Source organism: Micropterus dolomieu, linkage group LG22 (assembly GCF_021292245.1).
Source record: "Micropterus dolomieu isolate WLL.071019.BEF.003 ecotype Adirondacks linkage group LG22, ASM2129224v1, whole genome shotgun sequence".
In the NCBI taxonomy this organism is placed as follows: domain Eukaryota; kingdom Metazoa; phylum Chordata; class Actinopteri; order Centrarchiformes; family Centrarchidae; genus Micropterus; species Micropterus dolomieu.
Genome location: NC_060171.1, coordinates 15,442,289 through 15,455,019, shown reverse-complemented (window position 1 = coordinate 15,455,019; position 12,731 = coordinate 15,442,289). Strand labels below are relative to the sequence as shown.

The following is a 12,731-nucleotide window of genomic DNA, read 5'->3' as shown; positions in this document are numbered from 1 at the left end:
TATAAATTTTGACATTGGAAAAATATCATTGATGTGATATCAATTTAGCTAGTGGTAAATATGGCTTGATATGCCAGATATCAAATAAAAGCAATACTTCACAACAATTTTGTATTATGTTTCAACACAGGCTTTCCTCATCAGGATGAGGACTATCTTTTTTTTAATCAAATTCTTATTTTTTACATTAGTCATTAAGCACTACTTTGGGAGTATGCCACACTGTATTTCTCTACACATATTACTTGTGTATGTGACAAATAAACCTTTGTCATTTCAAGCAAGAGGTTTTCTTGTCAGGTTTTCCACAATCAAATCAACAGAAGTGCAAGTGATTTACTATACATGTGTGCCACGATGAGCTTAGGGTCAGCTCTGTATAAGAAGCAGACAGACATGGACCTTGCTGTTGCTGCTCGTGTCCTTGCATCTCTCCATGAATGCCCACACAAGGCCTGTGAATTGCACAAAAAAGTAATTGCGGAGTGATTGGCACAGCTTGTCCTGTGCAGCCTGCGTCCCACACTTGAAGGCGCTCCTCGGAGCATGCTCATTGTCACACAGCCTTTTAGCACCTTTGTTCCTCCCTTCCCCTAGGACCTCACAGCTCACCATTGGCAGATGAGTCCCTGTCTGTGACAAAAGGGTCCCTGCGCTCAGGCTCATTTGATGCAGTGATGAACCCCCCCCCCCCACACACACACACACACACACACACACACAAATATTGCACACCACCTCCTGCGAGAAGAAATGTTCCGTTTAGCGGTGGAAGATGTGGGGGGTCAGGACCCAGGGGTGAGCTTTTAAGAGACAAATAAACATCAGAGCAGGAGAGGAGTGATGTCTTGTTTACACATTAGCAACCATTTAGCAAGTCTCACTGTTTTCACTGCATCTCTCCGGTGACCTCGCAAACAGCTGATCTTTCTCTTTTGTTTTCTTCCCAGTTGAGAATCCACTCAGGATCAACACTATGGTCAACGGTGAATGATTTGAACAATCTTAAGCTGATCTTGATTAGGACCGGTGCTGCTATAACTGACAATAAGTCTGTTGAAATGAGTCATGCGTGATATCAAGTTTCTAATAAATGACTGTGACTCAACCAGTCAGAGAGAGTATATTGAGATCCAGAATAATTACCCAGCAGCACTGTTTTTTTCTTGTCATCAAACTATCTTTCCACATTTTGCTCTGCCCTTCCACTGTTCATTTCTGATTCCCAATCAGGCAAACACACACACACACACACACACACACACACACACATACACACACACACACTCACAAACTGCATCTTTCTAATACCATCTAATGAGGTGATGACCAACCACTTGTTATAATTGCTTCAGTCTCCTTTTAATTTTCAAGCTTATTAATCATATGTAGAGTTATTTAAGAATGCATAAATTAATCTTAGATTAAAAAGCCTATCAAAGCCTCAAAACAATTAAAGAGTAAGGTAAGATTTCCCCTGGGCTGGCACTTTTATTTTAATAGAGTGTTCAGGTGATTATCATACTTTGATGCAGCACTGTGATTAATGCAGACACACTTTTAAATGAGCCGTTCTCTATTGCACAAAAAGGTAAAATAAGCATGAGCCTGATAATGACCTTACTGACTTTTTCAGTTACTTTTCTCATTCCCTGCCTAGGAATGGTTGAAACACATTCATATTACAACACTTCTCATAGTGACCCTGTGAACATGTCACATTTTCACACATCTTTGTTGAGTCAGTGTTGGTTTTATTTGCAGTTTCTTGAAGAGCTAAACATTTTAGGTCATTTCATTCCACTTGGAGTTGTTCAGGCTGTCAGTAAAGCTTTGAATTTACCTGATAGCAACAATGACTTTTAATTAAGATGTTTATGTTGATGACAATGAGGTTTAATGGGCCATACCTGTTCAATGATGGATAGATGAGCAGATGGAAGATTGCTACTTTATTTAAATTTGGAGTTAGGACATGCCTTAAGTTGGACAACCTCTGTTCACTTACTGTAGAACTTTTGGTCTCACGCAAAATTCATTTTTATGTAAGCATGTTTTTGACATCAATCTCAGTTATAAAATGTGTTTAATCCCAAAATCAAATAGAATAAGATTGTAAAATAATGACCCAAGTAAAGAAGAAAATTACACTTTTAAGTCTTGTGAAAAGGTTTTCCATTTTCATTTTTTAAATAGGCTACACAAAAAAATGTGTAACTATTATTGTTGATATTGTTCATTAGCATTTTGAATTGAATTTAGGAGACCAGACGTTTTAATTATTATCATTTCCATATTACTCGATATGTAGGATATATGTAGGCCTATATTTTTGTCTGTATTCAAATTGTTCCTCTCTTAAAATGAGTGAACAATTATGGACAGAGTGTCGTTATTGCTGTACAGCTCTGTCCCACCGAAGTCGATAGGACCAACAGAAACGTGTCCTGTTACCTTCATCAATATTACATCAGTGCTTGGCCCCGCGCGTGTGCCAGATGAAGATGATTAACCCAAAGCTTTTTTTTAACTTTGAAAAGTTGAATGCCCGGCGCTTACGGCGCAAGGCTGTCCACGTCGATCCTCTGTCTGATCTTCTTTCTTTCGGCTCGGAGAAAAAAGCGCTGATCACAGAGAGTGACCTTTAGAGCAGCTGCTTATTGTCAAAACGCGTGTGGGCGACGCGTACATTGTAAGCATGTAAGCAATGAATCCGTGGGAACCGAGCACGTGTTGAAGGCCTTCACGTCCTATTCATCAGCGGGCCCCGAATGCGCGCACACAACAATGTGTCGGTGGGTCCCTGCTGTTTTTAGCGCAACACCAAACCCCTCTGCAGCCTCCTCTGTGCATAATGTCAATAACACTGACTTTTTTTCCCGCAGGGAAGTGCAAAATAATTAATTAAATGCATTATGGTCGGCGCAATAGGCCACAGAGTGATGAAATATTAATGTGGATGTTTTCTTTTTTGATTTAGAAAACACGGACCTATAGGCTGCATTAAACAACATGTTTAGGTTTTTGATTCCCCCCCTTTTTTAGACAACACTTTATCCAGATGTAGACTTGCAGGCAGATATATGACCAAACACTCAAACCGAACCTGCTCCATTGGTCATGAATCCATAGTTAATGCAGACTGCCTGTGTGAATGGGAGTGCCTTTGCCACAAGTTTTGCCGTCACTTGATTGCTGTCGGTGTCGTAGAGGGGGGCTGTACTACAGTCTGCCTGCCATGTGGACACTGCTGCTGCTGCTGGCTCAACACAAACCATCAGCACACACCGACAGCGGAGCAGAGAGAGAGAGGGGAGGACAGTGAGCACGAGGGAGGCGGTGCTGCACGGACGACTGCGTCCCGCTCCTAAAGCAAACATTCTCACATACTCCGACACAGACTAGACTTCGTAAATCGCTCCGACTTTCGCTTGTTCACAGCTTTCTCGTTCACGACGGAGGGAAGCTGCGCGCTCATTAAAGGTGAGTTTTGGAAACCGCTTTCGACAGTAGGCTATGATGCAGTCTGTGTTGTAGACTGTGTTTGTGTAATGACTTCAATCCAACTATTACAATGTTAATACGCCCAAACTGATGTTAAAATCCCAACATGAAATTATTCAGAATTGAAACCTGCGGACAAAAAAAAAGCTGAAGTTGCAGGAAAAACAAATTAATTTAAGTGAAGTTTTAAGTGAGATGAATATATCATTTGAACATGAACTTTAGTTTATGTCACAACATATTGCTTATTTTAAAGGCCTTCCTTTATTCCTAAGCGTTGGCCGTGCAACTTTCATTAGAATGAAGGCCTGTAATTGCCTGTCCTCTCTGTTTCTATGTTTAGCAGACTGAACTGCCATGCTGCGAAATCAAATTAACTAAATGGCTTATTTTAAACCTCTACTTGAAACTCTCATATTAATTTCAAACGTCGTCTCTGCAGCTTCCAGCCCTCCAAGGATGGACTCCATACCTGCGGGGCGAGACTCCAGCTCCTCGCCAAGCTCCAAACAAGAACTTTCCTACCCGGGCACCAAGAACCTGAAACCCAACCAGGTCGGAGAGACGGTGTTGTACGGAATACCGATCGTTTCTTTGGTGATAGATGGCCAGGAGAGACTTTGCCTTGCACAGATATCTAACACCCTATTGAAACATTACAGCTATAACGAGATACACAACCGACGTGTGGCGCTGGGAATCACCTGCGTCCAGTGCACTCCTGTCCAGCTGGAGATCCTGCGGAGAGCCGGGGCAATGCCAATCTCCTCCAGGCGCTGCGGGATGATCACTAAGCGCGAGGCAGAGAGACTTTGTAAGTCATTCCTAGGAGCTCATTCGCCTCCTAAACTTCCAGAAAATTTTTCTTTTGATGTGTCCCACGAATGTGCCTGGGGGAGTCGAGGCAACTTCATCCCGGCCAGATACAACAGCTCAAGGGCCAAGTGCATCAAGTGCTCCTATTGCAACATGTATTTTTCTCCGAATAAATTCATATTTCATTCGCATCGCACGCCAGAGTCCAAGTACACGCAGCCAGATGCAGCTAATTTTAATTCTTGGAGGCGGCATCTCAAATTAACCGATAAAAACGGCCAGATAGATGTATTACACGCATGGGAAGATGTGAAGGCCATGTTCAACGGGGGCAGTCGCAAGAGGACGCTGCCAGGCTGTGGTTCAGGGTCCAGCTCTCCTTTAAAACCACAAGGAACCAACCGTCCCCGAGAGTCACCCGAAGTACCTGCAAAAATCATCGGCTGCGAGGACAACCGGGACGGCATGACGAGCACGCGCAGCTACCCAGTCATCCCCGTGCCCAGTAAAGGCTTTGGGATGCTGCAAAAGATCCCACCGCCGCTCTTTCCTCATCCTTACGGGTTCCCAGCCTTCGGCCTGTGCCAGAAGAAAGACGACAGTATGATGGGAGAGCAAAGTAAAGCGGGCCTTCCGGGTGTCCTGTGGCCTGGTACCAAGGACAGCGCCTATCACTCCTTCCCCATGTTCTGGCCCGCGGCGGGCGCTCTGCCCATGCCTCCGTACCCCCAGACTCAGCACAAACCCCCACCAGAGCTGCTGTGTCCTCCTAGACAGACTGACATGGACATATCTGAGCACAGCGACCGGAGCACCAACACGTCAAAAGACAGCATGGTCGAAAACGACCGGTGCTCCAGCACTCAGTCCACGCGCAACGAAGACGACAAGTCTGGGGACGAGGCGAGGCCGCTGGAGGGGATGACCCTTGTGCCCCGGAAAATCAGCTACGTCTCCGCGTTCAGACCCGTTATTAAAGACGCTGACTGCATCGCCAAGCTGTACGGCAACAGGGGTGCTTACAACGGGTGTCGCACCGGCTATTTATCGCCCGATTTTTTAAGTGAGAGCTCAAGCTACCGGTCCATGTCCCCCTGCGTGGACAGTGAGGGCGAGCCGGACGTGGATGTGGAGACAAATAAAACACCGGAGGAGGAGGAGGACTCCCGGCCTCTGTCCTCGGTGTGTCCCCGGACTCCTCCCGACTTGGCTCCTCACAGTGTTTCACCAAACGATTCAGACTCCAAGGGCATGCAGGAGAGCAGTCTGGTTGACTCCCAGAAAATGAGCCTACTCGTGGCCCAGTCCTCTGAAAGAGAACTGCAGAACAAGCAGTTATCAGAGACCCACATAGCTGCGTCTTTTACAGAAGTGAGTGACTTATAACTGAGAAACGCTGGCGAATAATAGCCTACAAGCTGTAATATTTCACTAAAGGTTTCTGCAACTGGGTTTCTTTCCTTGACCTGTGTGTATTTTTAAACAGATAAATCTCTGTGTTCTTGTGGGAGAATTTGTCATTTATGTTAAACAATGTAACAGCAGCAACAAACAGCATGTCCTCGATATTTAGGGGAAAACACAAATCCTTTAAATAAAAATATATACACTTCAAATTAGAGTATATTTTTTAATTATTAATGTAAGATTTTATTTTAATTTATTGTAATTCTCTACGGAATAAGCTCAAAGAAGTGGTGGTTTTTTCTTCTTTAGGTGTACACACCGGAGAGGGGTGAGCTGCAACAAAGGAGCAGTCCGTATCAGTTCAGACCTGCGAATTACCAGAGTGGAGTACTTACTACAAATGGTTCGACATTCTTTTCTGCTTTTGTTAAAACATTTAGTTGTAAAAATAAATAAATAAAATCGAAAGTGGGGTGAAAATTACATTGATTTATTTTCTCTTAAGATGAGAGTGCAAGTAAAGAAGAGCCGTCTTCCACAGTGGAGGAAATCGAAACGAAATCTTTTAATGAACAAAGCAGCGAGGAGAACCAGAGAGAGGGTAAGTTACACCGAGGTCAGCGAATAGGATTTTTTTGGTGTGTGTGTGTTATAAGCGCTGATTTACGAGATAGGCCTACGGGTGTACTTTTTTTTCTTTCTTTTTTTTGCTGATAGAAGAATATCATTTATTTTGTGTGTGTTCAGGCGAGGACGCCCCAGCCAGAGCTCTGCCAGCACAAAGAGCCATAGAAAGTCTGGCAAAAGGTAAGACGGTGTCTTACTGTTAGATAAAGTGATTGACAGATAACAAGCCTCTTCAAAAACATATCTAATACTAATACAATCAGACCATACAACAATTCACATTTTGTTTCTTACTGAATTTAAACTAAATGAGACAATGTCTCATTCAATTTGCTTTTATTTTTTTCTGGTTTTACCTTGAAGCAGACTCTTTGGTAAATGTTCCAAAAACACATAAGGGACGAATTTCTTTTTATACTGCTGGCCCAGGAAGACCTGCACTGAATTGTCAGTGTAAATGATGATCATCACTGTCATTAAAAATAGAAAACTGTCCTAGAAGGAAGCTGACACAAAAGCCTGTACCTTTCCTTCTCAAACATCCTCTATTTCTGTCTGCTTTTTTAGAGGAACTACAGAAGCAGCTGTTAGAGCAAGTTGAGCTGAGGAAAAAGCTGGAACGTGAATTTCAAAACTTGAAAGGTAAGCTAAATTCTGCAGCAGTGCTACTGCCACTGTTTTGGCTTTTAGCACTGTAGTAGTGATTTCATAGACAGAGGCTCAAAAGTCTTTCTGGTGCATGTTAAGTGTTCCTCTTCTTTCGTGGTTGTGATTCAGGCCAAAACATGACCCTTCCCATGTCATGACCAAGTCCACCTACAACAGCAGCATGCATGTGCTTTCTCTGTGGAGCAGAAATCTGTTAAAGGACACCATTCTTCCAGAAATGCTAAGTGGTTCAGGGGCACGCTTCCCTGGGAAGAGGTGTTTTGAAAACCCCTTTTAACACAGATTTGAGAGGATTACAATTTTAACCTCTCCAAAAACACCCATGCATCTTTAGAAAATTGTTCTCTAGGGAGAAAAGTGGAATTGCAGATGTTTTGGGGCTCCGTTTAATTGACAGAAATATTTACATAGTGATATAATTTATATACTAAATTTATATGGAATATATAATTTTAAAAAAGGTTTAAAACATATCAAAATGTTTAACTATGTAGTAGCTGAGGAAATTGTCAGTTTTACTAAATTTAAATATCAGAATTGATATTAAGCTGTTCTGAACGGCAACACAATGAAAAATGTTTTTCAGCAATAACCTCCAGACTGGTGCTGTAAAAATCAAAATTCTTAATATTAAACTGTATCCATGTCCAGAAGAAGCAGCTGGCTCTATGGAGTGCATCATTTGAACTGCAGAGCAAAAGACCACTCACATTCTGACTGCTGCTGTATTTTTAACTGACAATAACTCCTCCACCTTGCCTCCAAATCGTTTAAAAACGTCTCACCCACTCAACTCTTTTCACACTCGGTTTTGCTTGAAAGCTATTTGAGAATCTCATATTAAAATGGAGAATAGATGCGCTTGACATAACTGTTCTGTAAGAGCAGCACTCAGTGAAAAACTAATCAACAGTAGGCCTACATCCTAAAAATCTGAAAGATGTGTGAAATTTCATTTAATTGTGCAAAGTCTTAGATATCCAAAAGGGGGAAAAACAAGGACTCATGTATGTAATTTATAAAGTATGTATCTTTACATTACTAGACCATATAATCCAGATCAATCTTCATCAGTTATGGGTGTATATCAGCATCATACATCTACTGTACTGTGGTTATACAAATAGATACTAATAATTTTACCAGAAAAAATATCTCAAATTGACCTGTTGTGCAATGTCACATATGTCAATGTAGGACATCTTAGAAATTAATTTAGAACTATTAAACCAATGTAAAGTCTGCACATCATTGGGATCTCTATAAATGCACATTAGGACAAAATTATTTAACACACTCTTTAACTTGACACCTGCCATCAGTTCCCAGTGATGCCTCTTACTTAAAGCTGAATTCACTTAAAGCTGTGTGGTGGACATTACTTTTACAATTTACAATTACAATAAAAATGCATTTATTGTATTTAGATACTGCTATTAGGAGTCTGATGAACATAAAGTATATTGTGACAACACAGAGCAACTGGTTTATCTGTAGAATTAGATGCCTCTGTTCTACATTTATCACACATTTTTTATTTGACTTGAGACACTCTCAATTGCCAATAAAATGGGATGGTAAATTATTAAGTCTAATCTTAGTCTGCAAACAAGACACAATTGAAATACTGAACAGGTCCTGACAAAGGGCATATTCAGATTTTTCGTAGGTAGTTTAGTTTCAATTAAAAGCGATTTAAAAAAAAAAACAAATTTCCATTTACACTATAATTTAAACTCATCCAATTTTTCTGAAAACTAGCAATGAGAAATAGGCTATAAATTTACACTGAAGTATTTAAATGCAAACGCTAATTTCTAATGTCCAAAATAAAACATAAATGTAGGTATTTCCACACCATAGCATGACATAGTGTTTGCTATAATTAAGAGCTTTGGAGTTGTGGTTTGTCCATGATGTCGGTAGGCTGCCTGATTTGTACCTTTAGCTTGAGAACAGCGCCCTCTAGAGGTTGGTTGAATCTTTGGACAGCACCAGTTTAAAGCATTTAAGTGTTAACAATATCCTAATCCACTCTGTTTATTTTTATGCTCAAGTGAATATTTATGACAAATGTCAGAGCAACAAACTTGTGAATTAAATTTTATTTAAATTATTAAAAATAAAGTATTATCAATATTTTTTTTGGGGGGGTGGGGGGGGACCTGGCAAATTAAGCTTTTTAAATTGTGAAATTAAGTTTTTATTGATACTGAATGTGGCCACATCGCTGACTCAAATCTATGTCATTTCTATGTCAATCTGTCATTTTTTCCTCAGATAATTTTCATGATCAAATGAAAAGGGAACTTTCCTACAGGGAGGAGATGGTGCAGCAGCTTCACATCGTCCGAGGTGAGACAAATAAAGCAAAGGGAGCAGACACAGCAGCGCTGCGACATGCCTTCATTGTCTACCGTGGGTTTACAGATTTACTGACATTTTTACCTAAGTGACTGGTGATGCTCCAAATCGTCTGTGCATACAGCAGATCAAGGATCCTTTGTCTGGGTTGTTTGGCGGCTATCCTTCACGGTTTTAATTTGCAGAGTTGCCTGTTAAATTCAGTGAATCACTTGCAAGTTTCAAATTTGACCTGATTATTCCCACCATTTTTTGTGATTAATTGATTAATTTCCTCATATAAATTAAACACAGGCATGGGACTGTGAAATTTTAAATTACAAATAAACATAAGATTTCTTTCCACAGGGTTAGGGGGTTAAATTGATCAGTGTTCAGTGTAAATCTTGCATGCTTTTTATGTCTGGGTTATCCTTTATGCTATTCAGCAGAAGTCTATAACTGGCCTAATTGTCAAGTGGAATAGCTGCCAGGATTATGTCCAGCCTATATAGGCGCAATATTCGTATTGTACAGGCTATATCGTTTCGTATAAAACCGATTAACACTCACGTGCACGTACACTATTGATTGTTTATCTCCTTCTTCATAGAAGCTCACGACGCTTTACATCATTTCTCGTGCAAGATGTTGACTCCTCGCCACTGCACCGGATCCTGCTCCTTCAAATCTCCTCTGCTACCACCCTGAAAACAGATTACTACACATGTAGGCTATATATGACAGAGAAACAAAGGACACATCGACAGCTTCTGTCAAATCACGGAAAGCTTTTAGGGACACTGAGGAATCACGTTGGAAGAGGACTAAGTTGTAATTTACTTGTAATATTTTAAAATGTGTATCTCCAACCTCAGCATTTATGTAACCATCTTGCATACGGTGTAATTTGTTTTACTGAAATGATACCATTGATGATATTTATTATTTGTGGCAAAGTGCAATGACAATGTATGTATGTTGTGATAGTTAGCTAGGCCTATAGGTTGTTATTTCGTTGGGTTTTTTTCTTGTCAGTAATAGCAGCTTTGATTAGCCAATCCATTGCTCTTCATCCTCTCAGTATTGTGACTTAGCCTACTACTTTGTTGACTTTTGCTGTGTTCTTCTTCTTTGCAGGCCAATAGCTTACTTTGGATGTTATGCACTTTAAACAAGTGGTGGGAATTACCATAAAAAGCTTGTGCATTGAAATAGGCCTACAATATAATTATTTGTAGCGGTCAAACCATGCCTATTTGTTTTTGAAGACTTAAAAACAGAAGTTAGTAGGCTAAATTAGTACACCGGCGACCTTGTAAGTAGCGACATATTCTATTAAGAGTAGACTATTAGTTCATGTAATATTTGTTTTCATCTCTAATTAATAAATCATTTTATCAAATGAAATGTGGATTCTTCATGCACAATTCCCTTCTTATGAATTATATTTAACTTTTTAATTTTACCCATTTATCGGAGAAGCAAGTAATTAGTTCAGCCTTTGAATTTATGTGAGTGCAACTTTCACTTTTATGTGTGTTGGATTGCTGGTGTTGTATGTTCTACGTTGGATTTGCGCCAAAAAGAAGAAGAAGATATCCATGAGGGGTAAAAACTTAAGTTAGCCTAGTTTCATGGGCTGCACCATACTAATAAAAATGCAACTAAAGATTAAATTCATTGTGTGATTAATAGATTGATTGTTTGGACTATAGACTGTCATAAATAGTGGGAAATAGTCCAACACAAGTTCCCAGAGCCCAAGGTGACATCTTCAAACAGTTTTTGTCGGAATAACAGTCCAAAACACAAATAGTCTACATTTAATATTCAGAGGCTCAGAGGTAGCCTATAGGCTAAAACAGAGAAAATCAGCAAATCCTGACATTTAAGGAGCCAGCAAATGTTTGCTATGTGTGTTTGATATTCATAATAGTTATCTCATAGCCATTTTTGTTCGATCGATCAATCGTTGAATCTCTTGATAAAATAGGCTTTTTTAAAGGAAAAAAACTCACCTCGAGCATACATAGGCCTAACCAGTCCGTTATTTTTTGTAGGCCTATTTGTGTACTAGAAAAACGAAAATCTCTCAAGCAAATGAAATGGGAGATTATAGAGATAAAAGGCATATGATCTCCAACTACCCTGTTGTTTTCTATGATACGGCACCGCCCCCTGCTGTCTGCTGCGAAGACTATTTGGAATTGACTCTGTCCGCGTTATTTTCCCCCACCCGTTTTGCGTCAAGTCCCGCCTTTACTGTGCTGTGATTGGCTAGGGTGCTAGCAGAGGATGGTAGAGATCCTATAGGCGCTCCCTCGCTAGTGACTTATTGCATTGGGTTTCTGCTCGGTCTTTGTTACGAAATAGGAAAGATCTGATTAGTTAATTAACCCCACTGACAGTAATATTTCTGAGGGGCACAAGCAACAAGGTTATGTGTATATGGGTAACAAGCATAGTATTTTCCCTAAAACAAGATAAAATAACAAATGTTATTTTAACTGAAATAGGCCTACTTTCATTTTAAATAGTTTGCCTGTTTAGATATCTGATACCGTTCTCTAACCCTTTGTTTTCTCGAGGGAAACAAGATGGCAGAGTGGTGCACAGAGAACAACCTACTGCTCAACGTCATCAAAATCATGTATGAGGAAAATGAGGAAAAGACACACAGTTTGTATATAGAGCTGAGGTGGAGCAGATTAATAGTTTAAGATTCTTCAGTATCACTGAGAACCTGATATGGTCATCTCACATCTCTACGCATGTATTGTATTGTATTAAAGAAACTTAAGAAGGTAAAATTCTCGGGCCAAGCTCTGGCAAGAACTAGGCCTACAGAAATATTTGCTGTTGTACCACCAGACTTCACAGCAGCTTCTTCCCTAAGGCTGTGTCATCCTTAATTCATCCTCAGAACTCCACCATGTAGTCTAAAATAGATCATGGGCACAATAATAATAATAATAATAATAATGACGTTTGTTTTTGTGAGGAGCATAAAGGGAACTACAACGTATTTTCTTTATACAACCCTGTGTTAGAAAATAATAAATCTACCTTGAAGCCTACTTAATATGTACATTGAATAAAGTTATGGTTATGAATACATGATTTGCTGAGTAGCAAATGGTCTACCGTTAAACGTAGAGTTAAATTGAGTTGCATTCCCTTTGTAGGCTACATCTAAGTTAAAATATAATATATGTTCGTATTATTGGCGGGCGGGACTTGAAAAAATTCGACCGCTAACCAGCATCCAATCACAAGGACGCGTCGAAACAGAGGATTAGCCAATCACAGCACAGCAGGGCGGGACTTGACACAAGACGGGTGTGGGGGGGGAATAACGCGCT

The 12,731-nt window shown here is 40.3% G+C and overlaps 1 protein-coding gene across 5 annotated transcripts in view; it reads left to right on the top strand.

Annotated features, from left to right (window-relative positions):
* Window positions 1-10,776, top strand: part of skor1b (SKI family transcriptional corepressor 1b) — a 31,981-nt gene extending 21,205 nt beyond the window's left edge. Inside the window, exons 1-8 of one of the 5 annotated variants that reach the window (XM_046036186.1) lie at window positions 2,962-3,483; window positions 3,947-5,691; window positions 6,037-6,130; window positions 6,233-6,328; window positions 6,475-6,534; window positions 6,922-6,996; window positions 9,304-9,378; window positions 9,983-10,776. In XM_046036186.1, coding sequence (XP_045892142.1) covers window positions 3,964-5,691; window positions 6,037-6,130; window positions 6,233-6,328; window positions 6,475-6,534; window positions 6,922-6,996; window positions 9,304-9,378; window positions 9,983-10,077 — 2,223 coding nt within the window. In that variant the 5' untranslated portion in view covers window positions 2,962-3,483; window positions 3,947-3,963 and the 3' untranslated portion in view covers window positions 10,078-10,776. Of the gene's footprint in view, window positions 1-2,961; window positions 3,484-3,940; window positions 5,692-6,036; window positions 6,131-6,232; window positions 6,329-6,474; window positions 6,535-6,921; window positions 6,997-9,303; window positions 9,379-9,979 lie in introns of those variants that run through there. The other 4 variants (XM_046036183.1, XM_046036188.1, XM_046036184.1 and 1 more) reach the window with 4 other exon arrangements.
* Window positions 10,777-12,731: the final 1,955 nt, after the last annotated feature.